The sequence below is a fragment of the Monomorium pharaonis genome, chromosome 6 (assembly GCF_013373865.1).
Source record: "Monomorium pharaonis isolate MP-MQ-018 chromosome 6, ASM1337386v2, whole genome shotgun sequence".
Lineage (NCBI taxonomy): Eukaryota > Metazoa > Arthropoda > Insecta > Hymenoptera > Formicidae > Monomorium > Monomorium pharaonis.
Genome location: NC_050472.1, coordinates 20,019,234 through 20,041,477, shown reverse-complemented (window position 1 = coordinate 20,041,477; position 22,244 = coordinate 20,019,234). Strand labels below are relative to the sequence as shown.

Here is a 22,244-nt window from a genome sequence, read left to right as displayed (position 1 = left end):
TGAAACTTTATTATTATCTGTAGGTAAATAGGAATTGTAACCGCTATTGTCAAAATTAATTACTAGTTACTGATAAAACAGACTTCTACTATATCTCTAGTTAGTCACTATATACATAGTTAGACTTTACTTCTTGACGGTAATACTTACAAGACAAATTATACATTAATAAAAATGAAAATAACAATTTATTTTGAATAATATGCTAAAAAGTATATTTCAAAAATATTTTAAAATGTTCTTTATTTAAAAAAAATTCTATTTTTTACAAATGTCAAAAGATATAATTTTCTTAACATTTTTAAAGCATGTAGCTATTTCCTTTACCGACTACATTTTATTGATTTTATGTTTTTTCAATATGGTCAAAACAAAAAGCTGATCTAAATGTAAAGAATAATTTTTATCTCTTAAAATTATTTTTGTTATAATTTCTAAACTTATTTATTATGTTTACATATATATATACAAATTTCATTATAAAATTTGTATATTGTTAAATGACTCCAAGACATAATAAATGTTATACTCTGGGATATAAATTTTCAATTAAAAGATCGAGTCAAGAAGATATTGAAACCAACATAAGGTAAGTTTTTGAATGAGAGCCAAATACTCTGCTAAAGTTAATTGTTCTGTTTTACCGATCAATGTGACTAATTCTTATAATTCATTAATCTTAATTATTTTTACAGTAATAAAAGTCCTTTTCCACAATAAGTACAGACAATAATACAATGCGCACATAATAATTTCGTATTTAAAATAACGAAAAACAGTAAATTATAAATTTTTCTTTCATTTTTTGTATGAAATCGTTACGAACGCATTGTGTTGTCTGTACTTTAATTGTAGAAAAGAATTTTTAATTCTATAAAAAGGATTTTAATTCTAATTAAAAAATTAATGAATCGGAATTAATCACATTGATTGGTAAAACAGGACTTTAGCATCATCTAAAGACCCTGGTTTTCGATCATTATCAAATGAAAGTCTAAAACTATACTATATATAAAATAAGAAGTCAGTTAAAATGAGTCTGAATAAAATCTATAAAACATGAGGATAATTATAAACTCGATCGCTCTATTTTATGATTAATAAAGTAGGATAAATAAGAAATAAATATAAGAATAAGAAATAATATAAAACAAATATTTGGTGAAATTAATGTGTTATGTCTCGTCGAATTGAATGTGTAGAGAATAACATTAGAAGCGCATAATGTAATTGAATAGTCAGTTGTATTTAGCTATCTGTGCGTCAGGCAGACAAAGCGATTGCAGTACAATGCAACCCACATGCATGTCGCTTCGATTGTACTACCTTGAAATGGGAAAGGATCCTCTTTCAACCGTTAGAGTGAAATTAATTCACGCGGATGAATTTCTTCCGCCTTTCTAATAACAATAACTATTCAAAAACTGTCTGAAAATATCATATTAAAACACTAAATCTATTTCCTTTAAGATCATTGCACGTACATTTCTGTAACCGTTACTGTAAGAAATTGAGCAATACGATTGGTTAATTCGGTCGGTTACGGCTTATTTGAACGATATGATTGGTTGAACTCTTACGATTACTTTACGGAAAAAATTTTATGTATTACGATGATAACTATCACAAGGAGAAATCGCAGAGAATTATATCGTAAATAATGTAAATGCTATTACAATATGATGGAAAACATCGTAAAAATTTTCAATTATTTCCTCCTTGGTTCGCGCTTACCGTGATAATTTTTATAAAATTTCCTCCGTATTGATGTAAATTAGATTCCATACAGTTGAAGATAATGTTGCATGACGTTCGAATGTGTTGGTACAAATAACGTTAATTGTGATAAAACGAAACGTCTTAGAGATCAAATAAAATAAAAAGAAGAAAGTAAACTGCTTTTTTATAATATATAAATGATTCTCATGACTTCCAGGAATTTTCGTGCAGGCTATCTGCCCTTTAAAATGCCATACCTATCTTCACGTTTTTTATCGCCGTTAAATTTACTGCTATCGGTCATATCGTAAATATGAAAGAACATGTACACACACCCACACCAGTATGACATTATCATTTTAACATATGCCGTCATGCGACGTACGTACGAAGAGATGCATGCAGTCGGTTGCGTGCAGTCCGCCGTTTACCGTGTCATTGTACCCCGGCACGCACTAATCGCTATTACATATGCACGTTGCATTAAGGCAGGTCGCTGATGCACGTCGGCGTGGCACTTTCGAATAGGAAGCGATTGAATCTTTCTTCATTCCGCGCGGGCTCGCAAAACGGAACGCGGATTGTTTGAAAGTGAATCCTACGCGGCGCAGCGAAAGTCCAGCGATCGCAGATTTCCGTCGGCGATTTCCGCAAAATATTTTCTTAACGAGCGAGCGGCGCAAAAAAACCAGAAACTTCGCGCGGCGTACGCTTTCGTCACGTACGCGAGGAATAAAATAGCCGCGCGGCGAAACTGTTTTCGCGAAGCTAGCTATAGTTGCATAAAGTGATCATCGGAACCTGGTCGCGTTTCGCTTTGATCGTTTCTTGTGTGCAAAAGAGAGACGGAGAGGTTCGATAGTTGCACAAATTGGTGCAAAAAGCCTGGCGTGGCAGGCGTCAAATACTGCGGCGGATTCGATTTTGCACAAAGGCGCGAGGCACAGTAAGGTCACTGTTGCGGAGAATAATGACTCGCCTACAAGTCTCACATGATGCGTGAGTCACAAAGTTACGGCACAAAAGGAATCGCGCCGTTCTGCGATGGATCGTTAAGTTGATCACCTTGCTCCTCCTTTCGCTAATCGCCCGATTAATCATACCGGTAATGAACGGCATGCCCCTCGTGCATCCTTGGAGCTGCTGTTACGCCGTCATAATAATTTGTGTTTCTTAAAGATAAAATAATTCGCTCGATCTTCTGCACACGTCAACGAAATTTATTATTTTAAAAGTATTACCGAAAAATTGTTTTTCTTCGGAAATCTCTAATGTAAATTTTTCTTCAACGAACGAACGAATTCCCGCTTTGTCATGTGCACCTGACGAGAACATGTGCGGGTATTTATGTGCCAGCTGGACAACCAGCTTCATGTTTGTCCGCCACTTCATGAGTCATTGCCCTTTCGACGTGTGATTCTTATCATTGACGTTGCTTTTTCTACGACGCTAATGCGGTAATATGTGGTAGTTATGCGATATGCTCCGAAAAGTCGATAAGCTGATAATATTAGATAAGAGCGATTGAATCTCTCCTTGCTACTGATATAATCGGGATTTTTAGAAAGTTTTAGTAACGATTTTACAGCATTAGTGTATAATATGTTGGCACATCAGCAAAAAAGGTCTGTAAGCATCGTCAAATATATATATGTTTAAATATATAATATGAACGATTCTTTCTCTTTTCCGCAAGCTTCACTTTTTATTTAAAAAATTATGCTTCTAACTCTTCTTACTAAATATATATATATATATATATATATTATATTATATATGTAATTATCTTACACGAAATATTTCTTGTACATGTACATAGATAATATAAGAGAAAGAAAATACATCATATAATTGTAAATATATTTTTATATTTAATTACAGATGTTTTTTACCGAGCAATAATCATAATAAGATATTTGAAAGTGTTCTAGTATGACTTGTAAAAAATTTTTATAAATAAAAAAGGTCGGATAACAAAATAATATCTTTTGTCCATCCTTGCTGATACGCGAAAATTAAATTTTTTTTATATCACAAAGCGCTTCAGGGACGTTGCTATTCGAGGAATCGGCACAGAGCTTTCGGGACGTAGGGCAATTAATTAACTAAATGTAAGTTAAAGCCGCACACATGGCCGCGCAGCCGCCAAGTTCCCCTTAATTCTGATGTACGATCGCGAATTTTCTGACACGGCAGATGCTGCTGTGGATCCACGCTGCAGGAGGCAGTGACGTGTCGAGAGAGTGGGGGCGTCTAGCTGACTGGCCGTGCGGAGCGAAACTGTCTCGGCGTTTGCTTGCACGCCGTCGCTTTGACAGTGGTGTAACAACCTTCGTGAGAGTCGTGCCGTGCCCTGTATCGTGCCTACAAATTGTGATTAATAAAAAAAAATATATACATATATATAATCGCGGCTATCGTGGTATTTTCGAAAAACAGTTTAGCTTCAGTGGAGCTTGTGACGCGCCTTCTCGAACTTCGTTATTGAACATCAGTTAAATTGCAGACATCTCGCTGATAGGATCGGCGAAGACACCCCTCAAAGTTTCTTCTCCTCCCCTCCCCCTACTTAGAAATTCATCGCGAGAGCGCGATAGGTCGTCGCGAGCGTGCTTTCAAAGTTCTCCCACGCGCGAGAGCGAAGCGCGCAGCTGAGAGAAGTGGATCGGTTCGATCGATGCTCCGGCTCGGTAGGATCGACGATTTTAAACACACTCGCGAACGTTTGAGTAAACATTAGACACGAGACAGTTGACCGAGTGCTGGCGGACACAAGGGAGCCATTATTGCGACAGTCCGCGGGCACGTCGTGCATGATCTGTGCGCGTGATAAAAACGTTGTTTGCTGCGACACGGGATTCCTTCGTCGCTAGGAGAGGCGGGAATCGTCCTTTTTCGGGGAGTCTCGGTGCGGTTTCCTGTCCAGGAGGTTACACCGGAAGTGCACCGGCGAAGAAGAGGAATGACACGCGTTTGGTGATCTCCTCGTGAAAGTCCGGCCGTCTCTCGTTTAATAACTCAATTGTAACGATGCCACGTTTCGTCTCGCTTCGTCTGAAGGTAAATCAATTTTTCTCTTTGTACTCTATGTGTACATCCTGTACAAACATCGTGAGCTTGCTCTTTCGAGCGAACGCTTGGATTATAGATGTTACGGTTGGAACGTGCGAGATTTATGTGATTCACAAAAGGAAGTATGACATAATTATACGTGAAGATAGTGTGTAACGCTCGATAATTGAATTATTTCATAAAATTTAATTATTTCCTCTCACGTGTGTTTATTATCTCATTATGTTGATCTATTCTTTAAAAGGAAAAACAAGAAACGCGTCGCACGTGGGTCGCACGAAGTTTCGAAACGTTTCATTTACCAATCTAAATCGCGAAATGCGATTAAATAATTTCTCTGAAAAATTCCTTGCCTTCCTGGATTCTACGTGCTGTCGTGCTGTCCGATTAAAATGCGGATTGCGCTCTTATCGCTTCGGTTTTATCGCGGTAACTCTTAAAAGCAGCTCTTAGTCGCAAAATAACGCGACTCACTTATTCCGCAATAAATACCTCTAGAAGAAAAATAATAATGCGTGTCATAAAAAGGTGACGTTGCATTAAATGTAACTATTATGATTTTTATATAATGTAAAAAAAGCCACTTCCGTATGTACGTCACGATAAAAATGCTTCAATACCACAAAGGACACAATAATATACGCTTGAGGTGACTCACGAACTTGAAATTATATTGCTGAATAGCAATCGACATTGGTCGATCGTATAATTTTCGCTTGAATGATTTACATACGATTTATTTGATGACGTACCGTATTTCTCAGCTCCGCAATTTCTGTATGTTTAACGGTTTGTATGTGCAGCGGACTTTCGTGGAATTAATTTTCACATAGTGGTAAATTTCAATACATACGTTCGCGCCTCGAAAGGATAAAGCACGCGAAGGATAAAACACGAAGAAAGAAAGGCGTTATGCTTGATACACGTGGAATTTCAGATTTCAGCCTTATAACATACCGATAAGCAACAAAGATCCGGCTTCTTCAAGGATCTTCTACGAAAAAGAGCTTTAGAGAAATTTTCAGTTTAAGGAGAGAAACTCCATTGATAAAATACCTCCTTTTTATTTGCTTTTTTATGCAGATCTTAGAAAGTTAATGCAATTACGGAACCAAGAAATTTATTAATAATGGAATTTGATTTTGCACAGTAATGAAAAAGCGTAGCTGTTCCGATAAAAAAAAAAAAGTTGAAATCTGAAATGTAATTATTTCGGAATAAGAAAAAGAATGCTGCACCGCCGCGAAATCGTTTAATTAACACGCTGTAAGACAAGTGGATCAAAATTTATCAACACTGATCTAATTCTTGCAGTCAGCCCTATCGTGATGTCCCGGCGTGATATCTCGCGTGAATGCAATGCATGGAATGCACGCGATATAATTGCATGACCCTCACGTAATCTAATCAATGTACGTCGACAGTTTTATTTTTTCAAAACAATAATAATAATACTTGTAATCGCTGGTCAACATGAGACTCTCTCTGTGCGGGCGGAAACAAGATCATTTTTGTAGAAGAACTTTTTACTGTATCGCGAAACACGCGAAACGAACGGATTGATCCGAGCGAGTATAGTCGCGCAAAGTTCACGGCGTTCACGGTCCCATCTGTCAAAGTGATTAATATTGCCGGCAAAGCGGAATAGCCCCGACGATTTTCCTGTTAGCTCGCTTTCCTGCGCCGAGGGAGTTTGAACTTGGAAGCCGCACTTTGATGCACTTGATCGCCCCATGTGCCCGTCAGTTGTAAATGTAATCATGATGCAACAACGGCGGATGTTATACTCGTTACTCTCGCGATGTGACAACGTGTTTGTTTTCTGCGAGTGCCATTCCCGTCTTTTCGATTCGCTCTATTTCGCTCGAGTGAAACATCGCACGAACGCGCGAGGAGCGTTGAGTGTCTAAAAGGTTGAGATTTTACGTACTCAATTGAGATCTTCCGCAGAATCCCCGAGCGCTCTCGTCGCAATTGATACTCCGACTTTACACATTTGTTGCTGACCGCAGGTTAATCTTGAATTATTCAATTGCCGTATCGATCTTCGCCATTAATTAGAGCGTGGGCGCACCTACCGACAATTAGCAAGTAGGTCATTCGATCGTTCGCCAGGAACGTAAAGAGGGGAAAGCATAAGCGCAGATTCATCAACTGCTAACGGCGTGTTTCATCGATCGGATACTATCATCGAAAATTCCGCATCGTATATAAGTTAGGAAAATCGATTCACCAAACGTGACGTTCGGCTCGTTAATTCTCCGCCAGGAAAGGTTAATTTTGCTGGTTGACATAGTTTAGCTTATAGTGAAAAGTATGTTATAATGGAAAAATTAACAAGATTATAATAGTAAGAATTTACCTAAAATTATTATACATATATTTAATTAATATTAAAATAAATATAAAAAGAAGTTTAATAATATGATTGATACGTTTAACTTGAAATGTTTATCCTTAAAAATTGTTCAAAAAAAGATAGCTATATCTATTTATAATAAATTAAAAGTAAAAATTAAAAAAAAAACATTTTAATTGTAAACAGAAAATTAAAAAATATTTGCGACGCGCATTATTTTAATTGCAGCGTTCCAGACGCAACATATACAATATGCGCAGATTAAATGCATCATGATATTACGCATCGAACGTCGGGCGAGTGAGAAAAAACGGAAAATCCGGCAATTTCTGGAAAACTCTCGAAAAATCAAACAGCGAGAGATCAATGCTAACGAAGTAGTAATCGAGTGTTGAATTCCAAGAAGCCATGAGTATTGGAAAACACTTTTAAACATTGTTTGATTTATTTATTTACCACTTATACAAAAACAGCTCGAAAACCAGAGCACTAACGCAAGTGAGCTTCCACAGTCGAACTGTATATCTACAAAACCTATTTTATTTAAACATGCACGGAAAGAATGATTTTGCTGATGTATCTAAAAATTTAGTTATTAATGCATAGATACAGATTTGAAAACATTTTTTTGAATTATCAAAATATTACTATGAGAAACATCCAAGCGTGATGAATAATGCTGCACAAAATATTAATATTCTAGCAATCGGCTTAAGCGTCTTACATAATTATTTTGATTTAATAAGAATTATTTTTAAATCAATGTCTAGCTAAATTTTAGATGTTTTAACAAAAGCAGTCTTTTGATGAAATAACCTAGATAAGACATTATTTAATTTATCGCGTGAAACTATACCTGCAAAATTCTAGAACGTCTTAAGAAGCAATTATTCTTAATGAATTCCAATAATAACCAGAACAGTAGATATTCCAAGATATTGAGGACCGAAGATACTCAGTGTGTTTGGATAATATTTAAATTATCTTTCAGTTCACACATAACAAAAAAATGATATCTTTCATTGACGCGCTCTCTGCGTGTAAAGTATAGAAATAGTATAATGGAGGATATTTTATCTGCCTGACAGCTGTAAGATAAGGCAACTATCAACGTTACGTCATGTGCTAAATGTTAAGGGTACTGAAACGGATATCGTGTCCCTGGAATCTCAAATGCGGCTTTGGTGTACATATATATATATATATATATATATGTGTGTGAAATTAGACCGCGGCAACCGTGCGTGCAGTCAGAGCTTTAACGTTTTATAATGCCATGCGGGCCGTTCGCTCCAATTACGAATCTACTTTGTACCGCAATTTTCGATTTTCTAGGTCAATCCCAGCACGTCCGTAATTTATTGCATTCGTGTTTAAGACGTTTATGTGATTTCAGATAATATAGCGAAATGACAGTTAACATTTGCCAGTGATATACATCTACAATTTCAATTCTAACAATTCTCCTACCGAATCAAGACGTTCGCATTGACATCTCGCGTCCTGCATTACTTGAAAAATCGTTTCTTTTTGATTGACTGTAATTCAATGGACATGTTGATCGGGATTGAATATTCAAATTAAACGTTTCAGGCTTTCATCGAGCAATCGCTTTTTCTCCATCGTCAACGAGAAATATTCGCATCGATAGCACGTTTTTCGCTATTCATCGCTCCGCTTTCGCTTCTTTCCTGCTTTCATTTACAATCAAACGTACGCCGATGCTCGTTGACGCATACGTGCATACGACCGGAGGGGGATTTTACTTGGGGGTTTCCTGTCTTCGTCCGGGATATGACGATATCCCCCCTGCTTGGCCATTGGCGTAAGCATTCAGAAAAATGTCGCGATCTAAGCTCGAAACTTCTAACGAAAGTTTTTCACCCAGGGAGTCGTTTTTCCGGAATAGAGTTTATTTTTGTAATCTGAAAGCATTGATAAGATAATAATGTAACTTGTATATTGAAATTTATACACAAAGGACAAATGTGCGATTAATATCGACTAATTCTTTGTCTTTTGAATCATTCAAAATTCCTTAAGACAGCATTAATTAAATCGTAAAAAAATAAATTGTAATTCTAATATTCATAAATTCGTGTAAAATAATAATACCGTATTATGTTTGTTGGCTTTATAAACAGTGTGCATTCTTCTGACGCGTTTAACCTCGCAAATATTCATATTCGCTGTTTTACCTCATCGCCTCCTAATTAATTAGTAGTCTCAGGTACGAGACTACATTTCCTCGACGACTTGACTACTCCCTTTCCCAGTATTGTTTATTTTTAACCGTAGAGAAGAAACGCCGCACAACCACCATCGCTATGTGATTGTCACGTAACGGTCGTGAGAGAATTTCTCATCTCTCGGTTAGGGGGACGTAGTTAAGTCGCGTTATATTAAGTTGGTAATCAAACTAAAGCAACAAGTTAAATCTATCCGTGAAGATGTTAGATAAATGTTTCCAATTCAGGTGGCCTCTCCAATCGCCAGAGCTAAAAACGGAGTTAATCGTCTTCCCTTGCAGTCCTTCTTTATCCAAGTTTCGAGCTTATCAGCGACATGTACGTAATGAGTTCCCTTTGATGACATCCTCAAGACTCTTTTCAACTGTGTACTTCTAGCGGACAGATAGTCTTTAAAATCGTTGCCGTAAGTGGGTTACGATGTTTCTTGGGATTCAAATCGCTATCTTGAGTCTGCAGAAGCCGTGCGATTTGCCTTTTCAGCAGGTCGAAGACATGCCGGTATTCTCTCTTCGCTTTTACGGACTTTCATGCGAAAAACTGGCATATACATATTGTACGGCATCGCAATACACCCCCCCTCCCTGCCCCACCATCCCCCTTATTTATCGACATATCGAGTTCTCGTCTCCGCTCGTCAACCCCCGATAATAATTATTCCGCTTCATCGATAAAGAGGGCAGGGTCACACATCATGAGGGATACTCCGATAGCCTCCTCGCTTAGGCCGCGAAGACGCGCCGCTTCTGCGTGCCGCACGCGCGCGCGTGTGTGATTTAACAAGCGTGTCGTGTCCTCGCGGAGAAACACGCACCGAACGAGCGCACTGTCTGTTGCGTGCCTCGATGACATTTTAGCCGCGTGCACGTTTACCATATTAAGCGCGCGCGCTAATGCGTGCCAGTGTTCGAGCACGCTTGCCGGGCACCGCGTCGGTCCTCGTTCGGGCGACACTTTGTGGAAAAACGATATTCGCGGTGACGACTGCCCGTAGTAAGTCATTTCAGAGAGAAAATTAAAATATTTTAATTAGTGATTTTAACAGAAAAACTAGTTTGAAAAAGAATCGTTTTGAAAGAGAAACGAATAAAGTGGTAATTCGTCTCTCGGTGCCAACATATTTAATTCTTTATAATTAAAGCGGTAGAATATCTTGCTTTTGTTCGCCCTGTTAGAAGAGGCATTTAACAAATTTTATCGAAACGCATTTTCCGGAGCGAAGAGTACCAAAGAGTATCATGAAGAATTAAAGTGACTGAATATTAAAAGGCAAATAATGTCTCATCGCGAATGAAGTCAACCAACATTGATGGAGCTGTGGCGCAGCTTATCGTCCTTCTTAGCATACCGTAATTAACATCGAAATTTTAATTAACGCGATGCTCATTAACATGATAAAGACGGAATACGGAGAGACCTCTAACCCTGATGCATCCTCTTTAAAGAGATACGGCCAGACCTTTTTTTATGGCTAGACTCTGTATATATATATATAAGAAACATATTGTAGACATAAGTTACTGACGATATTTTTTGTGAAGGTACGATGACATTTATATCGTGCACGATGCCTCGACGCATTTAGACAAAAACGATGACTTCGCTTTTTTTCTTACATTTATTTTATGTGACAAAAATACGTGTTTCCTTCTTGAACGCGCATACAACGAATTCATTGTACTCTTTACATGCGTCGAATAATTTGATGATTTAAAAATTAGATATTTTTCGGTAAATAATTTCTCAAATAAAAAACTTGTAGTTTTTAGTATAAGATGACAATTTATATTGATGAAAAATCTCATTTCAATTATAAATTTTATTTGTTAAAAAAAGGAATTGTGTGAGATGTTATCGAAAAGTACAAGGAGATCACTGCAATTGCTCTTGATAAATGAGAGGGTTAGTTCATAAAATTATTGCGTCGTATCGCGTAGATGCGCAAGAGATGATGTCAACCCAGAGGGTTGTGTATAGTGTCGGGGAGATCTCAATTGATTTGCTGGAATTGATGCACAAAAAGGCCTTTAATAGGCGTCGATTATCTTCGCCCACAGTTTCCGACGATTATCCAATCGCGATATTGAAAGAGGTGCAAAAATCTCCCCGCAACGACATTTAAGTCGCCCATTACAATTGCATACACACGTCACTGCAAATGTGTACGACGAGCTATGCGTAACAAGAATATTCGATACATTTTATGCCAATAGATTAAAGAGACTGTTTAATATTTCATAATTTAATTTAAAACATAAAAAGAGGGAGAGATATATGCTTGAATTAATAATATTAAAATATATTTAGGCTGTGTAATCTTTTACACGTATTAAATTAAAATGAATAAGTCAAATATTACGAAAGTGATGATTGAACGAAGAATATAAAAATAAAATTAATGTCTACTAAAAAAAAGCCTTTTCTTTCGTGATCTTTTTAGATTAGAATTTTTTAAAATACTAAAAACGTAATATTTATAAATCCATAAAAATAATTGAGATTTCTGGGATGAACTACTTTCATATAAAATAAATCAAGATCTAGTTTAACTATTTCGAGTTAAGGACATTTTTGAAACTAAACGTTCAAATATGTAAGAAGAATGAATAATTGAACATGCACTATAAATGAATTAAATATAAAAGTAAGTACAATATGTACATTGATTAAAAAATGTATTCAAAATAATACAACAGAGATACATTATTTGTAAAACGTGATTATTCATACGTTTTGATTTAATAACTTTTCAAATATTATTTCATATATCTTTTAAACTGTATCAGTTTATTAATAGCATGTAATTTCATCAACCTCTTTAAAAATCTATGAAGTTTAAATATTTATGATTAACGCTGCAAATGATATTTATGCAAGTCATATAAGGTCATAATTCATTTTTGTAGTTATTAATTTTCCTACAAAGATTTCTCTTTTTGATAGTCTCTCTTTCATTCGATTGAAACGAAGTCGCAGGGGAAGATTTTTTTTTTATAAAAGCTTTCTTTATATATATATAATTTCCACTGTCGCGTGGGAAATGGAACCAAACGTCGATTAATTATAGCGGCGAAGTTAATGGTCATAGAGCACTCGGCCCTCCCTGCGGGAGATTGCTACCGTAGGATTTCCATGCGGCATGAAAAATCGAAGTCGGTCACGTCGAAGACGTCTGTTTATACGACGAGCGTTGACCCACAAAGCCATCAGTGCGAGATAGCGCGATGCCGAGCGACGCGAATGCTAATTCGATTAGCTTCCCCTCGGGTTACTCCGGGTCCACCCCGAGCGATACCGGTCACCCTTACGTGACGTCGGCGTCGTCACCCCAATGGTCCGTGAAATGAGTAAGTAAGTAGTATTAGTGCCGATAGTAATAGTGCGAGGCACGTGGTATCGACCACTTGGCATTTATATCCATCTCCCGCACGTGCATCTCTCTCAATCTTATTATTATCTTGGACAACAGTCTTCCGCGAGGGATATATCTATTCTTTTAGATCGGCCGGCGTATACTCTGTATGGAATCGATAATGTGGACGAAACTGCGTGCGCCACACTGAGAAAACTGTCCGATCAAGTTATCCTTTCGAAAAGTAACAAACGTATATTTGGATCGGACAAAAATGTTTTACTATGTTTTATTGGGAATAAAATCGTCGGAATATTCGAAAAAAACAGTTTAGCCATTTAAAAAGTGATAGATAGATATTTATTTTTTGTTTATTTTAGGACATTCCAATGTTTTCATTGAACTGTAGTCGAATTTTTATCTGATCTAAATATTCATTTGCTACTTTTTGATACGCTAATCCGATCGTTATTCTCTGGGAATTTTTCTCAGTGCAGGTTTCGAAACGTTCCATTACGTATTCTATTATTTGCAGTGTACGCGGTAACATTTCTCTCAAAAAGAGAATCCATAGTGAAGATTTCATTACGCGAAAGCACACTAATCACGCGATACGCGGTGTCTTCATTAAATAGATCGATGCACATTATGACGCACATTAAATACCTTTTTGTGAGATTAAAACCAAGATATCGATTCGATGGAAAAAAGCTGCAGGATTACGTCATCCTCCGTATTCTCAAAGGAAAAGGAAAATATTCTAGTCTTATAGATTATCAAATTTAATACCGAGTACAAACTGAGCAATTTTTTAATACAAATAAAACTTACTAAAGAAACTTTCTTTTTTTTTTTTTAACGCCGTATGAAATTCTGATCGGGATTTATGCTTTGATGTCAGAATGCGACTACGTCTCTACTTCGAAAGATTATCCCCCTATGGGAGTTTAAGCGAAAATTCTAGGCGCGACCCCTCGGTCAAACGGTTGAAGTAGCTGTCTAAATAAGTCCTACAATTTATCGCGACAGATTCACGAGAAGAAGAAGCCTCTCGAAATATATCTTGATATTGGCTATTGGAATGGTTCGCGGTTCTCCCCAGTAACTTTCCGGATCGTGATTTCTCTCCCGACTCTCCATCTTTTCCCGCGCTCGATCGATCCGATCGTCCGCCGAAATTGTTTTCTCCTACGTTCGATAAATCGTTTCCCCTTGTCCGCCCCAGGTTACCTTTTGTTTTACAGCTTCTAAATTTACACGGGCGATATTTCGATACTCGTTCGGGAACTCGCCCTCTCTCTCCTCACGTTCGATAAGCGCCATCTCGCTACCCTCGCCGCGAAGCAACCCCCCGATCGATTTTTCGCGCGCGCGAGCGTGCCGCCGCCGCCGCCGTTTTACCAAATAAGGGAAGGACTCGCGCTCCTAGCACCGAGCAACCCCCCGGCCTACAACATGGCCGGCCACCGGATGACAGTTGTTGCACCCGTCTCGCGTGCTCGTTGACCCCGTGACGCTTCCACCGGCGCGGCGGCGTCCCGTTCGGCGTGTGCACCTGTCGCCGTCATGTGTTCGCGCCGTCGGCGCCGATTACGCCGCGATTCCGCGACGCTGAGCGTCGTCCCGTCAAACGTCACGCGATTAACGCCGCTCCGGATTCCCGGCCTATCCTCATAAAGGCCTGCTGCCAGAATTCGAGCCTCCCCCCAAGAGTTCCTGACAGCGAACCTGCCGCTCGCCTGCGAAAGTAGATGGCAAACATCACAACGATCTCGTCAATCTGTGACACTGTAAATATTATTTCATTCAGCAACATTGCTTCCTAACGTTTACTACTTTTGTTTAGGTCAAATAACTTTAAACATTGCTAAATTAAACTTTCGTTTCTATCATCTCTATTTTTCTAATCTCAGATGTATACAAGAGATAAAGATAATAATTAAATGTAGCTGATGTTAATGTAACTGAGCTTTTAAAGCGTTTTGTTTGATCAGCTGTCTCTTAGAAAATTGATCTGTCAATTATATCTGCTATTTATCGGTAAAAATTGAAACGTGGTGTTTTGTAGATCGATATTTTTATTTATTGTAATTATAATTTATTACGCGTTTTAAATGTAGTTTATTATAAAAATTATGTGCTTGCTCGATCACTTTGTCGTGTCATTAATCAATCAAAGAGAGTTTTTGATAAGCAGGTTCTTTGAACTCTGTCGTTCTCGTTAGCGAATGCACGGGAGTTTTAGCATTAAATGTTGGAAGAATTGTTTTAGATTAGTAGCCGATTTGTTATTTTAACACAACGATATGAGAACGCCGCGTTAGGTTGGGATCCGCGAACACATAGCAGTGTTATTGTGAATATTAGCACAGATACCCATACAGCAAAATATATCTGAAGTATAATTAAATATCTTTGTGCTTACAAATTTAAATCAATTTTAAGACATTTTATTGCCAGATATTCGTAGAATTTTGCAGGACATCATTACTTGATATCACGTATTATCTGTAAAAGGATATTTCTGGAATATTTGCATATATATAATATTACAATTAAACTTTTTATTTTATTTAAGTTTGCTTTATGTTTATTTCGAGATATATTTTGTAATTAATAAAATAATGTATACAACTTATCTTAAGATGAAGTTCAAACTGTTTTAAATATAAGAATTAAGGTAAGATTTAAAAGAACGTAATCAAATATCACTTTTTGAGGTAAAATTACTCTTTAATATCTTGGAGATATCTCAGAAACATTCTTAAGATATTCTGACAGTGCTGTGCAACAGATATTCTGACATATAAATATTTTCAAGGTGTCTCTGTAATATATTTTGCTGTGTGGGTAGGTAGGTAAGAGAGAAGTTGTAGAACTCATTAACAATTCGTGTGGACGACGTGTAAGAGCGTTTTTAATTACAATGCACTAAGACTTTGAAATATTACACGGAAAAAATTTTCCATAAAAATTTACCTTGTACGTAGTATTACGAAAAATTTTACTATATGTAAATTTTAATAAAATTTTATCCAATTATTTTATGCTTTATTGTAAGAGATTTTTAATAAATATATAAAAGAATATCATACAAAATTTTTCAAAATATTAGGTTGCTTAGAAGGTCTTTTTGTATTTAATATATAAAATATATAAAATAATACAAAAAGTCTTTCTGACCAACTTAATATTGATTGTTCCACGACTATCATGATTTTATTAGCAAATTCTAAAAATTCTCTTCGTGTGTAACAACGGTTTTTTTCCAGGATGACCTTTGAGATAAATAATCGATGCCACAATTTTCTTGCTTCTATTGTATTTTTTATTACGAAAAAGCTATTCGAAACTTCTAGAAAAAAAAACACATTCTTTCTATTATTGGCAATTATTATAGATTGCTTTTTTGTAATTATTATTGGAATACAACATATATTGAATTGTTCGCCAATTTTTATCACGTTTATCAAAAACATATGCAGCGAAAAGAAATTAAAACAAAAAAAAAGACAAATAATTGCCAACGAATGTTGTAACAAATAACACGTCCTTGTTTCAAACGTTCCGCACTGGAGAGCGCCAGAGGAATGTCAAACGCAAACATTTATTTTACATTGCAGCTCGATAGCTATTTACGTTGTACATCGATATTGCCAGCAATTATCGATGAAAGGCACTATTGTCATTAATAGTACAGCAACCGAATATTATTGTAGGAATCTCTCTTATAATAAAATTGTACATATATGTATGTTTAAATAATAACGTATCATTCTATTCTTTAATTTTGATAGACATTTAAGGAACGTATACGTTTTAAAATCCAGGTCCAATCATATCAACACTTTAACCAATCGATTTTGACGGAAAAGAATTCCTCGTTAGCCATAAAGGGAGCTCGCGCGCGTATTTATAAACTTTTAATATCAACTTTCAGATGGAAGTTTTAATGAGAGGATATCGAGACTGTCAGTTTGTCGACCGGAATAACCAGTTCTTACTGTTTTGCATGAGTATCCTTTGAAACATGTCCATCTGCTAAGATCGAATTGAGTCGATTAAATTCGAATCGCGAGTTTGTTGTGAAAACTATCAGATGTACGCATGCAGATGCAAGGCATGTTTTAATAACCCGCGTAAGTACACGATTATCTTCTCTCGACAGAGAAACCGAGAGAGGATCTCGCCGACCGGAGATGACAAGCGCTAGACGTACCGTTCAGGGCCGAAAATAACGCTGCCGGTATGGCGGAACGGTGGAATCTCGCCGTTCGCAATTTTAGAAACCATAGGTAAAGCCGATCGCGAGATCTCGTCTTCTCGCGCGCGAGTGACAAAAGCGAGCTCGACACTCCCGGACGTGGTGCTCTCTCTCGTCGAGTATACGCGCGTAAATGCGCGACCGCGAGCGTTCCCACGTGAGTCACCGTTGAATCCGCGTCGGAGTGCGAGCCTAATGGAACCCCTTCGTGAACGCTTCAGGTGAGGCAGGATTGCTTCATTTCGCTGAAAACTGATCAACGAGATTCATCTCTTCCGCCGGCGAGTTCGTAGAATCCATTTGTCCCGCGGTATCGATGCGGATACGCGTTAATTCGATCTGCCCAGGCGTGCGCGTGTTCATCGCCTGTTCAGAATTAATGGTTCGACACATATGTGTACATATATACGTATATACCAAGTGCATATACATATATATATATGCTCGAACGACAGGCTGAAATTTCAATTTCATTGTAGTCTCGGACTGACAATCGTGACAAGTTACCACGCGTCGATTGAAGCTCAAACTCAATCATATTAAAATGTCTGTGCGCCGCTGTTTGCATTCGTCACAGATTAATCTACGAGCTATATAATTCTGTGAGCTCTCTTTGTGCTTTCAGCAAGAAAAGTGCTTGTCTACACATTGCGTCGATTCGATACGCGGGATATTGATTCTAGAATCTCCGGGCTTATAAAATTCAATGCTTCGAGCACATTTTCAATCGAGGTTTTTAAATTGAAAGTTATAATGATCGCACACAAGTTATTTGCCTCTTTTTTTGTAATCCAACATTAAATCTATCGATAAATTTCAATCTGTAATTTCGAAAGAATAAAATTTAATGAATATCGAGGGTTTAATATGGAGCGAGAGTGGAATATAGAGCGATAAAGTTTATCGTTATTTTACAAGTTTTGTTCACATAATAAGTACTTATTTTTATTTTACTTTATTATCACTATAGCCAGAAAGTATATCTGATTTGATTGAAATACCTGCGACTTTTTAAAAATAATCTACGAGTGTGCCTCCCACAGTTTGTACGGTTGTTAAATGATAATTTGTTATAACGAGTTGCACGAAAACTCGCATTACATAAACCAAATTATTTTGACTTGCAGATGCCTTTCACGTTATAAAGTGAATTTCATCGAAAGAAGCAGTACACTTACGATGGGCAAGCTTTTGAGTCTTTTGGCTCGAGATGAGTCTACCTGTTGCACCCCTCAGAAGTACGACGTCTTCTTGGATTTCGAAAGTGAGTCATACATAAGTGATTTTTCGTGAAAGGCTCACTCTTAATTCTAAGTACTGTTTCTCGCATCACATACTAATGTTTTCTGTAATATATGATCTAATTTCATAATATATACGTTTAATAAAATATTAATACACATATACACATATATAAAAACACACACACATATTAATTCTACATAATAAAACAATTAAAAAATCTTTTATAACAGCTGGACATATAAAATCTTTTGTAAAATAAAGAGACTCGTATTATTTTTCATAATCGGTCTATTCTATTTCTGTTCTACAGATGCACAACCATCGGACATCGAACGTGAGACATTCGAGGCGGTGCAGAGAGTGCTGAAAAATTCAGAGTCTATTTTGGAGGAGATACAATGTTACAAAGGAGCTGGGAAAGAAATCAGAGAAGCAATTTCAGCACCCACGGAAGAATGTCAACGGAAAGCATATCTGACCGTAGCACCCCTCGTCGCAAAACTCAAACGGTTCTATGAATTTTCCTTGGAACTCGGTACGATTCATTAATTACATTAACGATAATAGGTTTTTTTTAATAAATAATTATGCCCTTTTTCTCTCAGAAGCTCGATATCGGGTTACAAATATTGGGAAAACTTGTATCCGCGAAATGCTTTGAGCCATATTTATCACTAAGTTAATTAAATTAGGTACTGGTGGTTATCGGAAATGCAAAATATGGGAAACAACATTTTAAAATACAAAATTGATTTTGATATCCATTACTTATTTTAACAAATATTTTTGCAGAAAGACAGTAAAAGAGGATTAATAAAGTGTAATAATTTTTATGTTTTGTATGTGGTATTTATTGATTCTATCTTATCAAGTTAATGAAAAGACGTATGTTTTTAAAAAGAGAAAATTTCAGATTCAAATTATCAATTATCTATTTATTGATTTCCTATTATTTTATATATAAATATCAATTCTCATATATGATATGCTGTTTACTTTTATTCTGCTTACCTTTAAGCTATAACGTAGTAGTATTACGTGCTTCGATTAAAAATTTTCACGCGTGCCTTGCTTAAAATTATTGCAAACATTTCCGCTTCGCATAAATAAATCTGAATGTTAAACTAATAATTTTTCGTTGTTTATTACGTGTAGAAAGGGTTGTGCCGAAAATTCTGGGGCAATTGTGCTCGGGAAATCTCTCGCCGACGCAACATCTGGAAACGCAGCAGGCTCTAGTCAAGCAATTGGCAGAAATATTGGAATTTGTATTAAAGTTCGACGAGTATAAAATGAAAACGCCAGCGATTCAGAACGACTTCAGCTACTATCGTAGAACATTGACGAGGGCTTCACTAGCGCATCAGGACAACGCCGAAAAGGACCTGGTCGTCGGGAACGAACTCGCCAACAGAATGTCCTTGTTTTACGCCCACGCGACACCCATGCTTCGAGTTCTGAGTCACGCGACCATTACTTTCTTGATAGACGTAAGTGGTATCGCCTCTTTACATTGTTCCCGTCCGCGCGACCTCCCATTGTTACCCGGACAATTATTGATCCGGCCAGATGCTAACTGGCAATTAGACGAAATTCTGCGGTTATCCAAGCGGTTCCTCGGTTTATCCCTTAATCGTTCCGATCGATTGAGGAAGCAAAATTATTTGCTGTAATTCTATTTTCGTAAAGTTATTCATTTCGTCATAATTAAACGATTGTAATACTTTTCGATTAAACGGTGTATTTAAAGAAAAATCGTGAATTATCATCGATTTCTCGAGAGGATTCATATTAATTAATTTATAGTAATAAATTATATATAAAGAAAGATTTTTTAAGACTGATCCAAATATATTATAAAGAAAACAATTATCATCGGTGTTATGAAATAGAAAAATAAATACAATATATAGTGGCAATAATTTAAATCCATTTCGTGAAAATTTTTTGCAAGATTTTTAAATTCATTATCTTAGCACACTTCTCAACAACGTTGCAACAAGCTTTCGTTTGTATTGATTGCGATGACAAATAACCGCGTTACGTGATCGACATGTGGTATAATGGTAAGACGGACGGGAAAAAAAAATTGCAGACGAGAATAATAGCTCTGCTGAACTGGAAAATTGACAGGTATTCTAGCCTGCGATTTAAATTACCTGAGCGCTGTATAGATTACATTGGTCGGACAAATAAACGTTCGACCATGGATATATATGCAAGCCAGATGTATATGCAACCTTTTAATTAAAACATCGATAACGAAGTAATAATTCAATATTTGAATACAATCTGCAGTTTGTGCAGAAATATTTATTTCACAATAACATGTTATTTTTTAGAAAATAAGCTTTTCAACAGATAAAAAGAATTTATTATATATAGAATTTACATATACATATAATTTATATCGAAAGTATATTTGTAAATTTAGAGTAATAAAGTTACTTTTCCAATAATGTGTTATTTATAAAACTCTGTTTTATCATTTTTAGAACGAAGATATAGCAAGGGAAAACATTACAGAAACGCTTGGTACAATGGCAAAAGTGTGTCTTCGAATGTTGGAAAATCCGTAAGTACTGTATTTCGATCAGTACGCAAAGATAGTGTCTTGCCTCAAGGGAGTAGAAATTTCTTGGCGAAGCTAATTTGGGAAATATTTTCTACCAGGAATCTGCTGGCGCAATTCCAACGAGAGGAGACTCAACTCTTTGTCTTAAGGGTTATGGTGGGTCTGGTGATCCTCTACGATCATGTACATCCCCAAGGTGCCTTTGTAAAGGGTTCAAACGTGGATGTGAGTATCGAGAAAAAAATTTTAGTGCAATACTTTGAGAGAAAAATTGTTTAATTAACGTTAATCTCAATTTTCTATATTCTGTGCTTGCATATTTGTGCAAACATATAACGCCTCTGCGAGATTATCGATAACATTGTAATATGGAATAGTTAATTTTAACGGGCAAAACATCACAGAGAATTATTTAATATAAAATGCTAGATAGATAAGAACCTTATTTCGTTTATTACTTCGATTTTATCTACGGTTCAAATTTAACAGGTCAAAGGCTGTGTGAAGCTGTTAAAGGATCAGCCGCCTTGCAAAAGCGAGGGACTGCTCAACGCCCTCCGCTACACCACAAAGCATTTGAACGAGGAGAACACGCCGAAGAATATAAAGAATCTGCTCGCTGCATGATTACCGAAGCAACGCGGTTGCTGCATCAGAAGCTGAGATTGCCGGCCGCACTTCCTGGCAGACGTTTTTGTCAAGCGGTGTCGTTTCAAACGACCGTCTTTATAGATCGGCGCGCTAGGTCCAAGGCCGTCTCTTTCGCGCGTAAAGTGCGACCCGCATCAGGCTTCCTTCTTGCACGCGTCCGATAAATGGTGGACCACGCGCGTGTCCTCGGATAGCTCTATGTCGAAAGCTGCCCGAAAACTGCCGAGATACTCGAAATCTTTGAATAACTGTCTTTTAAGTGACACAATCGACTTCGGCAGAACGATCGATTATTGCGCGTTCCTTTTATTTTCCTACGATCTTACCGGAAGTACACGTGTGCGATTTATTATTACTATTATTGTGCTGATATTATTACAGTCGCAAACGGTTATTGCCAGCGTGGAATTGTCGAATACCGGCAAATCTTCCGCGATATACTTATCATTTTTTATTAAACACTTTTAGTGTTTCCTAATAGCAAATTCCGCGGGTCCTCAATTCGCAGAATTTTTCCGATAACGAAGAAAGTTAGAATTACAATAGATTTTTATGACCACAGATTGTTCCCCTTAGCAATATTCCCCTTGGTACAGTGTTCCAACCAAAGTCGTCTATTGACATGATTTCCGGCCGGATGGGATAAAAAGTTAATTAGAGCATATCATAGTGTATTTAAAGTAACGTGGATTGCGGACTTTTGGAGATGTTACGGAGAGAGCTTTAATCACGTTATGGATATTATGGAGATTTTTAGC

At 36.9% G+C, this 22,244-nt stretch overlaps 1 protein-coding gene across 3 annotated transcripts; it reads left to right on the top strand.

Moving 5' to 3' along the window:
* The first annotated feature begins 4,009 nt into the window (after nt 1-4,009).
* LOC105838872 (CYFIP-related Rac1 interactor B) lies at nt 4,010-21,595 on the top strand. 3 transcript variants are annotated; one of them, XM_012684767.3, is made up of 7 exons: nt 4,010-4,779; nt 18,143-18,279; nt 18,571-18,795; nt 19,416-19,750; nt 20,756-20,835; nt 20,934-21,060; nt 21,325-21,595. In XM_012684767.3, the coding sequence occupies exons 2-7, from the start codon at nt 18,195-18,197 to the stop codon at nt 21,460-21,462; spliced, it is 990 nt and encodes a 329-aa protein (XP_012540221.1). In that variant the 5' UTR covers nt 4,010-4,779; nt 18,143-18,194; the 3' UTR covers nt 21,463-21,595. The 3 variants fall into 3 exon arrangements, with proteins under 3 accessions (XP_012540221.1, XP_012540223.1, XP_012540222.1); XM_012684769.3 differs by lacking the exon at nt 4,010-4,779 and adding an exon at nt 10,291-10,392; XM_012684768.3 differs by lacking the exon at nt 4,010-4,779 and adding an exon at nt 14,179-14,541.
* The last annotated feature ends 649 nt before the right edge of the window (nt 21,596-22,244 follow it).

Coding starts and splice junctions, on each gene's coding strand:
- LOC105838872 (XM_012684767.3), top strand. CDS start 18,195: ATGGGCAAGCTTTTGAGTCTTTTGGCTCGAGATGAGTCTACCTGTTGC. Junction 18,280..18,570: donor CGTCTTCTTGGATTTCGAAA/GTGAGTCATACA, acceptor TCTGTTCTACAG/ATGCACAACCATCGGACATC. Junction 21,061..21,324: donor TAAAGGGTTCAAACGTGGAT/GTGAGTATCGAG, acceptor CAAATTTAACAG/GTCAAAGGCTGTGTGAAGCT.